This window comes from Eschrichtius robustus, chromosome 5, assembly GCF_028021215.1.
Source record: "Eschrichtius robustus isolate mEscRob2 chromosome 5, mEscRob2.pri, whole genome shotgun sequence".
NCBI classification, from domain to species: domain Eukaryota; kingdom Metazoa; phylum Chordata; class Mammalia; order Artiodactyla; family Eschrichtiidae; genus Eschrichtius; species Eschrichtius robustus.
Genome location: NC_090828.1, coordinates 26,478,384 through 26,491,904, shown reverse-complemented (window position 1 = coordinate 26,491,904; position 13,521 = coordinate 26,478,384). Strand labels below are relative to the sequence as shown.

The 13,521-nt window shown below is 37.2% G+C and overlaps 1 protein-coding gene across 1 annotated transcript in view; it reads left to right on the top strand.

Moving 5' to 3' along the window:
- The window catches only part of CPS1 (carbamoyl-phosphate synthase 1), a 158,479-nt gene extending 145,206 nt beyond the window's left edge, over positions 1–13,273 (top strand). The window contains exons 35-39 of the mRNA XM_068544532.1: positions 738–836; positions 7,894–7,953; positions 8,686–8,798; positions 12,233–12,362; positions 13,089–13,273. Coding sequence (XP_068400633.1) covers positions 738–836; positions 7,894–7,953; positions 8,686–8,798; positions 12,233–12,362; positions 13,089–13,187 — 501 coding nt within the window. The 3' untranslated portion in view covers positions 13,188–13,273. The remainder of the gene's footprint in view (positions 1–737; positions 837–7,893; positions 7,954–8,685; positions 8,799–12,232; positions 12,363–13,088) is intronic.
- The last annotated feature ends 248 nt before the right edge of the window (positions 13,274–13,521 follow it).

The window sequence follows — 13,521 nt, the reverse complement described above, 5'->3', positions numbered from 1 at the left end:
GATGTGCATGGCAGAATCTACTCCTAACATGCTCAGATATACCACTTGTTCTGTAGTTAGTGTGGGCACTTGACTTGTAGTTATATTGTAGTACAGTTACCCTAGGGGAAGCCTCTGTATATCCCAACATTATATGTTAATTTGGAATTTTTTTTACTTTAGGCTATAGTATTCAGGACTAGTAGCAAGGTATTTTGGTTCATTTTATGAAAACAATAATAATAATAAAAGAACAAGTTCCTTTGAGATTTTCATAGATTTATTGAATTTCTCTGAAGGCTTTCTCACACATATGAAATGACACCTAACTGATTGATCAGCAGTTATGCATTTGTGCTACTGAACCATGAATTCATGCCCTGTTGCATAGCATACATGACATATACCATTATTTAAACGTTAAGTCATATTAACATTTGGTAACTCACCATATTATGGGCCAGAAGTTGTAATTTGTATCCAGATATCTCACAGTAGAATCCAGTTACGTTGCTCTATGGAGTGTTGTTGGATAGAGAAAGAATTGCTTATTTATTCATTATGCTTAATTAAAAACACAAGATACGTCTGCCCTAGCCAGACTTTTAATCCCTGGATTCAGATTACATGGTCCTTGGGCAACTCAATAAAATCTAGCATAGGAGTCTCTGACTTTTCATTTGTGTTTGTTTTTTGGTAAGGTTGGGTGACTATCATTTGCTTTCTTTTACTTTATTTTTTTCATTTATTCTAAACAGGTGGCTTGCTTTGGTGAAGGTATTCATACCGCTTTCCTAAAGGCAATGCTTTCCACAGGATTTAAGATACCCCAGAAAGGCATCTTGATTGGAATTCAGGTAAGTGGTGTGTGGTTGTATGCATGCCTGCGGGCACATGCTGGGAGTTGGTGGGGGAAATGACCTTAATGGTGGTATAGAAGAGGGGAGATTTGTTTAAAGTTCCACTAAAAAAACCCCAGCAACTTCCAGAAAGAATGGACATTGGTACTCTGTCTGTTCCCTGATTTTTGCCTTTTCTCATTGCAGCAGCCAACACAAATAAGTGAATAAACAACCAAAAAAAAAAGAAAGAAAGAAAGAAAAGAAAAAAATCTCTAGTGAAGGGGTATTTATCCTGAACGGGATTTAGGGTAACTTCAAAAGGATTCTATTCTACTCTTTGGTTACATCTTTTCTATATTTTTATTCTTAGTTCGACCTCCTTAGCCTCTGAACCTAGGCTTTCCATAAGGTTGGGTCTCAAATCTTTTTCTGAGTCTGTGTCTATGTCTATGTCTAGGTCTTTCTCTTGACTTTCCCTTTTGCCAGCTCATTCATGTCTGTGGTATCCACTCTCCATCTAAAACTATCAACTTTAAATCTTTATCCTCAGCCATCCCCTGTTTCCAACAATTTGCTGGATACCTCTATCTGGATGTCTCAAACACAACACATCCCAAACTGAAGGCAGTATTATCCCCTCCTGACCTCTGTTCCTTCCTTCCTTACTTTCATTCATTCACATTTCAATTTCTACTAAATGTCAAAGGTTCAAAGTTGAAGAAGACATGGGCATTATTTGAGAAATTTTCTTAGCCTGACACTCCAAAACAAATTGAAAGTTCTTAAAGGGAGGTGACTTAATGGGCTTAAGAAAGTCAGCACATCCCACAGTGTACTGTGGAAGTTCTTGAAATATTGTTACTTAGTAAACCTTCTAAGTCAAAGCAGGGTGAAGTAATTATATGTGAATATCTTCATACAGTGAGAAGGACATTATTGGTTTATTATTGCAAGTCAAATGTAAATCTTAGGGCAAAATTGGAGCCAGGAAACTCATATCACTCCTTGGAATATTATTGCAAGAATGTACAAACTGTTTGTTTATAAATTTCCTGAAAAATACTAGATGTTTCCCAACTGATCATTCACTTTCATTTGAGGTTAGTAATTCTTGGAGCCTATAATAACAATAGATGGTTTTATATATCACCCCTGCCATACTTTTAATAAGTTCAAATCCTGCATGGTTACATACAAATCAATAAAAATATAATTAGAATAATACCAGGTATTTTCAAATCAGTGGGTAATTATTATAGATGCTGTCGCATTAGAGTGCCTTAATATCAGCAAATTAGACTCTGGAGACTGGATGGGTAGCGGCTTTGGAGAAGTTTCTGCAAAGACTAAATTGGGATTTTGCTTCATAAAGGTGCCAGAAGGGCGATGGTGATCAGTTAGAACAGAAGCTAACAAGGTGAATTGCAATTGCGAAGCTTAATGGCAGTTCAGAGACACATCACACCATATGAGAGACTCATCACATTATAATGGGTATTAAGTATTATTAAGTCACAAGTATAAGAGTATTTCTCCAACTTCTAGTTATGGCTTAAAGTTTAATGTGAGACCTGGGGGCATTCAGAGGAGACCATGCCCTTAGTCCCCGTCCTCACAACTAATCATAACAGTGCTAACATTTTAAAATACCACTTTAAGAAGGCAGTGATGTATAAAATTGTGCCTTGTTTGGTTCCAATGCTGCAGGGAAATGTAAAGCAAAAATTAATTTGATCCCCATGAAGTACTAGTGTGATTTTGGCGTCAGTGAACAGAATTTTTGCTTTGTAGCGAAAAAAGGGGGTTTGTAGGGGAAAAAAAGTTTTCTTAAAGCAATGAGGTTTTGTCCATTGAAGTTTTACCTTTCGGTGTATTCTTTTTTAAAGAAATCAGTGTTCCAGCAGCTACATGAATTTTTGCAAAGAACTTTCTCCCTGTGCATGCATGCATAATGTAAGGAATTTAAATATATATGTATTTTAATTACAGAATTTAAAAATTATATTTAAAGAAATATTTAATAATAAAATTATATTTAATAAAATATTTGCAGCTGTGGTAAAATTGATCATTAAGACTTTAAGCCTCTAGAGATACGCAAAAATCATTTTCTAACCTACTTTATATGGGAGGCAAAGAAAAGCTGCCATCACCAACAGTCAGTGTATAATCTCTTCATTATTATATGGAGGATTTTCATGTATAGTGCTTTCTTTAAAAAGGATAGTCATAAATTTAACTGAACAATATGACAGAATATACTAACCCTAGAGTTAATAGCTAAAACTCACTGGACATCTTCTTAGGCAGAATGGGACCAAATCTACCTAAGCTTCATATTAACTATGGATAAAGTAATTATATTTCCATATTTCAGGATACATTATGCTTAAAAAAAACACATTTTATTTAACGTGATTCCACTTGGACAGAAGAATTCATATAAATTCATCCAAATACATAAAGTCAGAACTGAAAAGGACCTAAAATAGTACTGCTAATATATAAACGGGGTTCAGGCCAGTAAATACAAGAGAAGGCATTTCATTGAGTTATGTAATGAAGCACTAAGAAAGAAAGTCCACCATTGCATTTTGATTTCCTGAGATAATCATTCATTTAGCATGATGTTATGTAGACTTCAATCACAGAAGAGCCCTGGTAGCCAGCACTGTTGCAGTTAATTTGCTTTATTATTCATTCATGTATAAATGGGGAGATTGGGCAACATCTATACCATTTATTTGAAGTAAAGGTCTTCTTTTCTCATCATTGCCCCACCCTGACCCAGCTACCTGCTATTAGTAGAAAGATTTAATGGAAGAAACCTTACCTCTAACTTTTCACAGCAGGTTGCAAGAGAAAATTGGGGGAAAAGAGAAATATGGAGGAAGGGCAAAAGGGACGCTGAGCCGGGAAACATTTTTTCTTATTGTTGGTAGTTTAACACATATTTCAAATTTTAATTTATCACTAGCAAGTATCAACCACGTCTCAACATTTAGTAAATAGATCGTGTGTGTGTGTGTGTGTGTGTGCATGTGTACACGCTCATTGGTAATATTTCAGTGTTCCTAATTTTTCTTTCTTTTCTCTTTCCTACCCTACTCCTTCATACACAGAGACCCTCTGTTTCTGCCTTCTCAAAGTTAATCCTATGGTCAAATTACTCGGGAAGTTTGAAATATTCATAGCATCAATCTTGTGTAACTAGGACTTAGGGAAAAAAAAATCAAGATTTAGATTTTGTCAAAGGATCCTTGTCAACTATTATATGTACTGTGTCTCTACCAAGACCCTTTCCATAAGCATAGATCCTGATATAAGAAAGGCGTAATGTAGGTTTATGTGGCAACAAAATCGTCTTTGATTTTCCTGCAATATTTCCATCAGGGTTTATTTTTAGTTGCTATGAGTAGGCAATCTGCCTTGTTTTGAAGTTTTCTGGAACGCCCTTTAACAATAAATGATTTACTCTAGAGTAGATCAAGAGCCCTCACTGTTTTTTCCCCTCTGATTGGGCTATTCAGTGATGGCTTGTGAAGAGCACCATCCCGACATCTGCGCGTCAGCACTGCTCAGAAACACAAAGCAAGCATTTTATTTGAAAAAGACAACTCCAAGTGACATGAATAACCTTTTATCTTCAGTACAGAATCATTAGGAACAACCATAGCATTGTCAATCCAGACGTCCCTGTAGAGTCCACAGGCGTGACGCAGCCTCAACTTGGCTTCTGGTTCTGTAGCCAGAAGTTGGATTAATGTGAAAATGATAATTAGAGGAAATATTTGTCTTTCTCATTTTTAAAAGACTTTCTTCCTTATAAATGTTTTCCAGGAAATAAATCAGCTTGTACTTTTCACCTTTAGTAACAAATGGTTTCTTACCCAGGTATTTTCAATCAGCTATTAAATCTGGGGCTACTCAGATGCAAGCTGACAGCTGTAATTTCTTTTTGTAGAGAGCCTATTTTATGTGTCACGAGTGTTCAATACATGTTTGATAGAAGTTTATAATGTGACTGTGAAAGCCAACACCCCAGACCAGAAGGCAGAGTAGTTCCCTGGCTGGAAACTGCCAATACTGTCATGTCGGATATTTATCTTCTCCACCTGGGAGGCAACACTGAAACAGCTGCATAATGAGGTTCTGACCGGTGTCTGCAGGTCTTAGAGGATTTGCTGACTTATTTTACTTTAAAATGGCAAAGAAAAAAAATTACATTCTAGTACTCCTCCTTCAACCTTCTCCATAGTGACTTTGGCCAAGGTTAATGCGTCTTCACCTCAAATTACAAAATGAGTGAAGAGTGGTCCTCCTAGCCCCTCTTCCCTCCTATTCCTAAATGTAAGTGCGCATCAGAATCACCTGGAGGGTTTGTTAAAATGCAGATTCCTGGGATCAACTCCCAGAATTCCTGATTCCACAGATCTGGGGTGGGGCCCAAATTTTCGTAATTTAAACAAACCCAGGTGATGCTGATTCCCTAGGGACCACATTTTGAGAACTACTATACTTGTGAAATAGTATTTTAGGAAACTGGTTCAATGTTATGTTAGCACATGGTGACCATATATTATCACTGACTTTTTGCTAGGGGAAAATGTTAGAGATTGAGAATAGTTCATTCAGTACATGATTAATGTATCAATTGGTCAATAAGTGTTTTTTGGTCACCTTTATGGTGAGCTTCCTAATGTACTTTGGTGCTTCCTTAAGTCTGTTCTTTGTTTAGCAGGAGGCCACTATATAATGCTCCATATTAGGGGGGCTTGACAAAATTCAGAGGTTCATTTAGAATATTTCACATATATTTGCTATATTCAAAGCAACTAAAACATGAAGAAAACCTAAAATGCCATTTCAGTCAGTCCCTTGCTTTCCAAGCAGAATCAAACTTGAATAAATGATTATCCAAATTTTCTGCCTAACCTATTCTTAAAGAGACTGCCACACAGCTCATTAAATTGCCCTGATGTCATTGACTTACTCTCTGATTTTACACTTTTTTTTTTTTTTTTTTATGTCTAGCCTTGAGCTTCTTGCATCTAAGCCCATTTCTTCCTGTTGGGTCCTAAGTGGGAATAAAAAGCTACTATCTTGGGCATGGTTAAAATCTGTGTTCTAGAAGGCTGCCATGAATAATCCCTGAGCCTGCCTTAGCTGAGATTCATCCATTTGCATTTATCTTTTCTATTTGCCAACAGTTTCCTCTCATAAAACTGCAGTTCTGGGATTGAGAGGGCCAGAACCTGAAAGAATTTTATATTTGAACATAGTCTTGGGGTCTTTTCCTAGGATTTAGATCTTTTTCTCAAAAAAACCTCTGCAAGTAACTATTAGGAGGTTTTGTGTATTAAACATTATCAAAATTGTGCAAGGCTCTTGATATATTTTATCACAATTCTTAGTTTCTCTGGAACTCTGAAATGAGACCATATCCATGATTTTTTTCAACCATTACTAATATGGTTTCTAATAGATTATAAAACATTTTCTAAAGTAACCAAATTATGTCATCTGTTTACAAACTTTTTATAAATGAAAACAGCCAAAATCTTCTAATTTGAAGCAGAATGGATATGTTTTTAACTTTGTATAATTTTGCATACTTTGTTTAGCTAGGTTACTCAGACACTCATGTTAATGAGGTCAAGGTCAGAAGTTGAACATTGGGTAGGCCACTGAGTTTTGCTTTCTTTTACCCTGACCACTGTCTTGCAAATACTGGCTTTTGGTCACAGGAAGGAGGTATGTTCAGAACTGAGGAACCCTGATGGCAATAGACAGTCCAGGGAATGCAGGCCAGAAACTGGGTGAGTCCAGCTGGGGCTCTCGGAAGAGCACAGCAATGGACTCTAAGAAAATATCTAAACAGTGAGATTGAATGTTAAGTAAGCCTGTCGGGAAGGAAAATATATGTGAGAAGAAAATTTGTTTGTGTTGTAAGTGTGACAGCCAGTAGAGGAACGCAGGCTTGGGAGCTAGGGTGCAGGGTCAGGAATCTAGTCTCTGGGAGGCTGAAAAAGCAATTATTATTATTATTATTTTTTTTTTTTTTTCTATTTTTTGGCCATGTGGCCATGTGGGATCTTAGTTCCCTGACCGGGGATCAAACCCTTGCCCCCTGCAGTGGAAGCGCAGTGTCTTAACCACTAGACCGCCAGGGAAGTCCCAGCAATTATTTTTAATGATAGTAATAATAATATTTAATGAGAACTATTAATGAGCCAGTAATCGTGCTAAGTTACTGTACTAACACTTACATAGGACTTATTCACTGAATACCCACAGTGACCCTATGATGTGGATACAGTTACTATTCCCATTTAACAGATGAGGAAAGTACATCATAGAGAGGTTAAGTAAGTCGCCCAAGGTTACACCGTTTATTGTGGAGCCCCAAGAAGCAGATACATTAATATCCTTACTGCTGTTTTATAAATGAGGAAATGGAGGTTCAAAGACGTTAACTTTTCATACACATGAATAGTAAGACAGGATTTGAAATGCAGCTTAGTGACTCCAGAGCCCATTCTTTTACTTTTTGCCAAACTGAGTTCCAAATGATTGACTTATTGTAGGGAACGGTGCATGAACTGCTAGGACAGGGCCTAGTTATTGAAGTGCAGTCCAAAGTTAGAATTCAGCAATTAGCACGGGTTGAACAGCAAAACATCCAACAAGGCTGACTTGGTGCTGAGCGCCTAATCCAGGTGACTTTAAATTCTCCCTGACCAGGAAAAGGGTTCATCCAGAACTGGGGTGACTCTGATTCTACAGGCAGAGACTAAGTGGATTAAATAGGGGGTGAAGGAATTTGAGGGGTAAGAAGTAAGACAGTAGAAAGCAAGACAATGTGGATGGAATTTCATCTATATCGGAAAATAAGTAAGAGCTCATACTCACTAAAGGAGAATAAAAGGATAAAACTTGTCATCTTTGAATATAAAGCACCTGGCAACACATGGCATTGCCTTTTATGACATGAGAGAATGCCATATTGCATGACTAAATGAATAGCATGTATATCTGGAAAGTGAATTCAGTTAAATTCCTTTAATTTCAGCAATCATTCCGTCCACAATTCCTTGGTGTGGCTGAACAGTTACACAATGAAGGCTTCAAGGTATGTGATATTATTTTTTTAAGTCGTTTTCTGTCAGCATTCTATCTGCAAAAAAGAATACTGAAGAATATTAGCGAATAAAATAGTGCAAAATACAGCCTCTCCACTTGAAAGATATCTAACTTGATAGTTTCAAAACGTCAATGGAATAAACTAATTAGAAAGACTAGCTTTAAGTTTTAACACAATTACCACAAACTCAATAAAATTTGCTGGCTAAAAACTTAGAGAGTTTTGCATACACAGAATTGGGATAAAGTTTCAATGTATTTCCATATATTTTCCATTTTTCCTGTTTCCATATGAAGTCATAGTTTCCAGGTGTTACAGTTACAGGCAAAAATTCTTTGCCATGAATATCTCCACACAAAGCCTGGTTCTGTAAAACAGAATGAGTCCCAAGGCTCATTGGACCTGTGGTCATGAGGGTTTGTTGGCCTAATAACAATGAATTTTCAGCCATCAATAACTCTTTTATTTTTCTCCTCTACAAAAGCAGTTACAATTGAGGTTATTAAACTTTTTCTTACTGCAAATATTTTAAAAATATTTAAAGTGCCCATGACTCTAGATGCTGAGTCTAAATCTCTATTTCTGACATCATTTTGCATCTCATATTCACCAGTTTTTTCTGCTCTATGCTTTAAATGACACGTGTGTCCCAGTGGGCGTCTTTGTTCTATGAAAACTTTCCCTGTGATACAGTAACCGACTTTTCCATCTTAAATGCAGCTCTTTGCCACGGAAGCCACATCAGACTGGCTCAATGCCAACAATGTCCCTGCGACCCCAGTGGCGTGGCCGTCTCAAGAAGGACAGAATCCCAGCCTCTCTTCCATCAGAAAGTAAGAACTGGGCAGAGTATTCTGAGATAGCAAAACAGATGAAGGATTAACTTTGGGAACTAGTGTGATGTAAATATATCACCTTACGCTATTGCAAGTCTTCTAAAAGTCTTCTTAGTCATCCAATTTAAAATGATGAAATTTGTGAACGATAGTAAAGCTTCCTTCTCATGAACTTTGCTATTACTACAAAACACATGATTCCATATACGTACATGGTGCTATGTAGCATCTCTCAAAACGTCTCCTAGTAAGTATCCATTCCTTGACTGACACCAAGATCTCAGTGATGAGAATCATGGGCATGAAGAATGTAATGTAGCACTCTGTATTTTATGTCAAACTTATATTGTGTATATCAAGAATGCTCAGCTGAATTTCACTGAGGTCGTACATCAATGAATCAGTCAATTTACTGAGGACTTGCAGCATGCAGGACACTAGGGGGAGTGCTATGGTAATGTCATCTATTGTATTACCTAGTTTGCCATTCTTTGATCAGGTTGGTTATTATGCCTTAGACTATGTCATCATTAGGGTTTTGGGTTTTTTTTTAACATCTTTATTGGCGTATAATTGCTTTACAGTGGTGTGTTAGTTTCTGCTGTATAACAGAGTGAATCAGCTATACGTATACATATATCCCCATATCTCCTCCCTCTGCGCCTCCCTAACAGCCTCCCTATCCCACCCCTCTAGGTGGTCACAAAGCGCCCAGCTGATCTCCCTGTGCTATGCGGCTGCTTCCCACTAGCTATCTATTTTACATTTGGTAGTATATATAAGTCCATGCCACTCTCTCACTTCGTCCCAGCTTACCCTTCCCCCTCCCCGCGTCCTCAAGTCCATTCTCTACATCTGTGTCTTTATTCCTGTCCTGCCCCTAGGTTCTTCAGAACCATTTTTGGTTTTTTTTCTTAGATTCCATATATATGTGTTAACATATGGTACTTATTTTTCTCTTTCTGACTTACTTCACTCTGTATGACAGACTCTAGGTCTATCCATCTCACTACAAATAACTCAATTTCTTTTCTTTTTATGGCTGAGTAATATTCCATTGTATGTATGTGCCACATCTTCTATATCCATTCATCTGTCGATGGACACTTAGGTTGCTTCCATGTCCTGGCTATTGTAAATAGAGCTGCAATGAACATTTTGGTACATGACTCTTTTTGAATTATGGTTTTCTCGGGTATATGCCCAGTAGTGGGATTGCTGGGTCATATGGTAGTTCTATTTTTAGTTTTTTAAGGAACTTCCATCCTGTTCTCCACAGTGGCTGTATCAATTTACATTCCCACCAATAGCGCAAGAGGGTTCCCTTTTCTCCACACCCTGTCCAGCACTTATTGTTTGTAGATTTTTTGATGATGGCTATTCTGACTGGTGTGAGGTGATATCTCACTGTAGTTTTGATTTGCATTTCTCTAATGATTAGTGATGTTGAGCATTCTTTCATGTGCTTGTTGGCAATCTGTATATTTTCTTTGGAGAAATGTCTATTTAGGTCTTCTGCCCATTTTTGGATTGGGTTGTTTGTTTTTGATATTGAGCTGCATGAGCTGATTGTAAATTTTGGAGATTAATCGTTTGTCAGTTGCTTCATTTGCAAATATTTTCTCCCATTCTGAGGGTTGTCTTTTCGTCTTGTTTATGGTTTCCTTTGCTGTGCAAAAGCTTTGAAGTTTCATTAGGTCCCACTTGTTTATTTTTGTTTTTATTTCCATTTCTCTAGGAGGTGGGTCAAAAAGGATCTTGCTGTGATTTATGTCATAGAGTGTTCTGCCTATGTTTTCCTCTAAGAGTTTATAGTGTCTGGCCTTACATTTAGGTCTTTAATCCATTTTGAGTTTATTTTTGTGTATGGTGTTAGGGAGTGTTCTAATTTCATTCTTTTACATGTAGCTGTCCAGTTTTCCCAGCACCACTTATTGAAGAGGCTGTCTTTTCTCCATTGTATATTCTTCCCTCCTTTATCAAAGGTACGCTGACCATAGGTGTGTGGGTTTATCTCTGGGCTTTCTATCCTGTCCCATTGATCTCTATTTCTGTTTTTGTGCCAGTACCATACTATCTTGATTACTGTAGCTTTGTAGTATAGTCTGAAGCCAGGGAGCCTGATTCCTCCAGCACCGTGTTTCTTTCTCAAGATTGCTTTGGCTATTCGGGGGTCTTTGTTTTTCTGTACAAATTGTGAAATTTTTTGTTCTAGTTCTGTGAAAAATGCCATTGGTAGTTTGATAGGGATTGCATTGAATCTGTAGATTGCTTTGGGTAGTATAGTCATTTTCACAATGTTGATTCTTCCAATCCAAGAACATGGTATATCTCTCCATCTGTTTCTATCATCTTTAATTTCTTTCATCAGTGTCATAGTTTTCTGCATACAGGTCTTTTGTCTCCTTAGGTAGATTTATTCCTAGGTATTTTATTCTTTTTGTTGCAGTGGTAAATGGGAGTGTTTCCTTAATTTTTCTTTCAGATTTTTCACCATTAGTGTATAGGAATGCAAGAGATTTCTGTACTTTAATTTTGAATCCTGCTACTTTACCAAATTTGTTGATTAGCTCTAGTAGTTTTCTGGTAGCATCTTTTGGATTCTCTACATCACTAGGTTTTGTAAGACATTTATTTCAGCACACTATATGAGCCTTCAGGAACACCATTACATCAACACTTATGGAGCTATGTGGCACAGGTACATGGGAGATAATTCTCAGGTGCTACTGGATGTTACAGCCTACTGAATGGCTAAGTCATACCAAATTCTATGTGATATACTATTTGATAAGGCTCTTAAGAAAGTAACCTAAAATTATTATCACATTAATAAAAGAAGGGCACATTGTTCTGACCTTAGTAGACTTCTAATGATGCTATATGCCCTCCTTAGGGCTTTGTAAAACAATACTTCATGCTTTTGACATTTTGATTAAATGTCTCCTAGTGTGTGTAGCCCAGCAACAGAATGTGAAATGTTTTCATTTAAAATCAGGTGACCTGTATTTCCACACCATCAGCTGAGGCACTGGGAAACAGGCAATGAAGTAAAGTTGATCTGAGGGGGTAGTATGGGGGCCGAATGGCCTTCAGTGCTGGAGGAACCACCTCCTGTAAAATAAATAATTGTCTATCAAATTACCAATTCTTGCTATGGATAGATAGCATTTTAAAGAGAAACAAATATTTCCATTTGATTAGTTAGGCATTCACCAGAATTCTTTCAAGAACACAACAAAAATTTATAACCCCCAAATGTGTGTAATTTGTACATCTGCTTAAGAATAAAGGAGGGTAGGTGTCAATCAACTGAGTATGGCATGGACTTGAATGGTTAAGACAGTAATTTATATTAGTATTTTAAAAAGCTAATTATAAAATATACATAGTCTCCTGTAAACTTGTGTTTATTTGGTTTATTCCTCCAGGTTGATTAGAGACGGCAGCATTGACCTGGTGATTAACCTCCCCAATAACAACACTAAATTTGTCCACGATAATTATGTGATTCGGAGGACAGCTGTTGACAGTGGAATTGCTCTCCTCACTAATTTCCAGGTATGTTATTTTTCTCAAAGATAGCCTGCCTGAGGGTTTTTATTTCTGTGCCTCCCTTAAGAGTGCACATCTCTCTTCTCCCTTTCTTGTAACTTTCAGAATGGAGAAGAATTTCTAAATAGAATCTAAAATAATGGTCTATTTTGGTAGGTCATGGCCTATCTGAGACAGTTGGTGATCAAGGAGTTGAGATAATCAGAAACCATGGATAGCCATGGTTCTCTCATTACCCATACAATTATCCTTTAAATAACATGTGGTGTGGCATGGAATAAAGATACACAATTTTATTCCATCGTGTCTAACTGAAAGCCACCACATAAAAGCAACAGGTTAATGATCATTGAAGATCCAGATACAGTGCAAGCACTTGTCCAATTCACAGGAAATGATTGCAGGAGGTATGTTCCCTTCTACTTGGACATGACCCATCAAATTTATCACAGGGAGAAGAAATGTTTGTCAAGACTCATTAACTTTCTGCCCATTGTATTTTTTTCCACCTCAGTCAGTTTTAATCCCCATGGGGTGTGGGGGGAAATAAGCTTATTCATGTTGAGGTCTGAGATACAGGAGAAAGTCCCCATTAAATAAAAATGTTTGTGTCTTCCATCTCCTGCCCCTTTGAAAATTGGGTACAGAAACTGTGACTTTTTGCTTCTGCTTCATTAAACATTTGCTTTCATTTCGTATGCGTTGCTAAGATTCCTACCCTTATATTTTCAGGTGACCAAACTTTTTGCGGAAGCTGTGAAGAAATCTCGCAATGTGGACGCCAAGAGTCTCTTCCACTACAGGCAGTATGGTGCTGGGAAAGCGGCATAGAGAAACGGATACCCCATCTCCATTCTTAAATCAACCTAAGCCACATTTTTATCTAAAGGAACTGATTCGCAACTTTCTTTCCCAGAGACGAATATTGATATCAAGCTTTATTTCAGTTTACTTAGTTATGCCTTAATATTCTCTTCTTTCACAATTAAATTGTTGTCAGTCACTTTTTAAAAACCTTACTTAGAGAGTCCTTCCTGAGTAACTGTTCTTCACGAGAATTCCTTCATTTACTAATGCCTTATTTTTGGTGGGCTAAGCTTACCTACATGCTTCTTTGCAGCTAACATTTTATGGTGCTGATTAACGATGATCAAGGTCGAAAAAG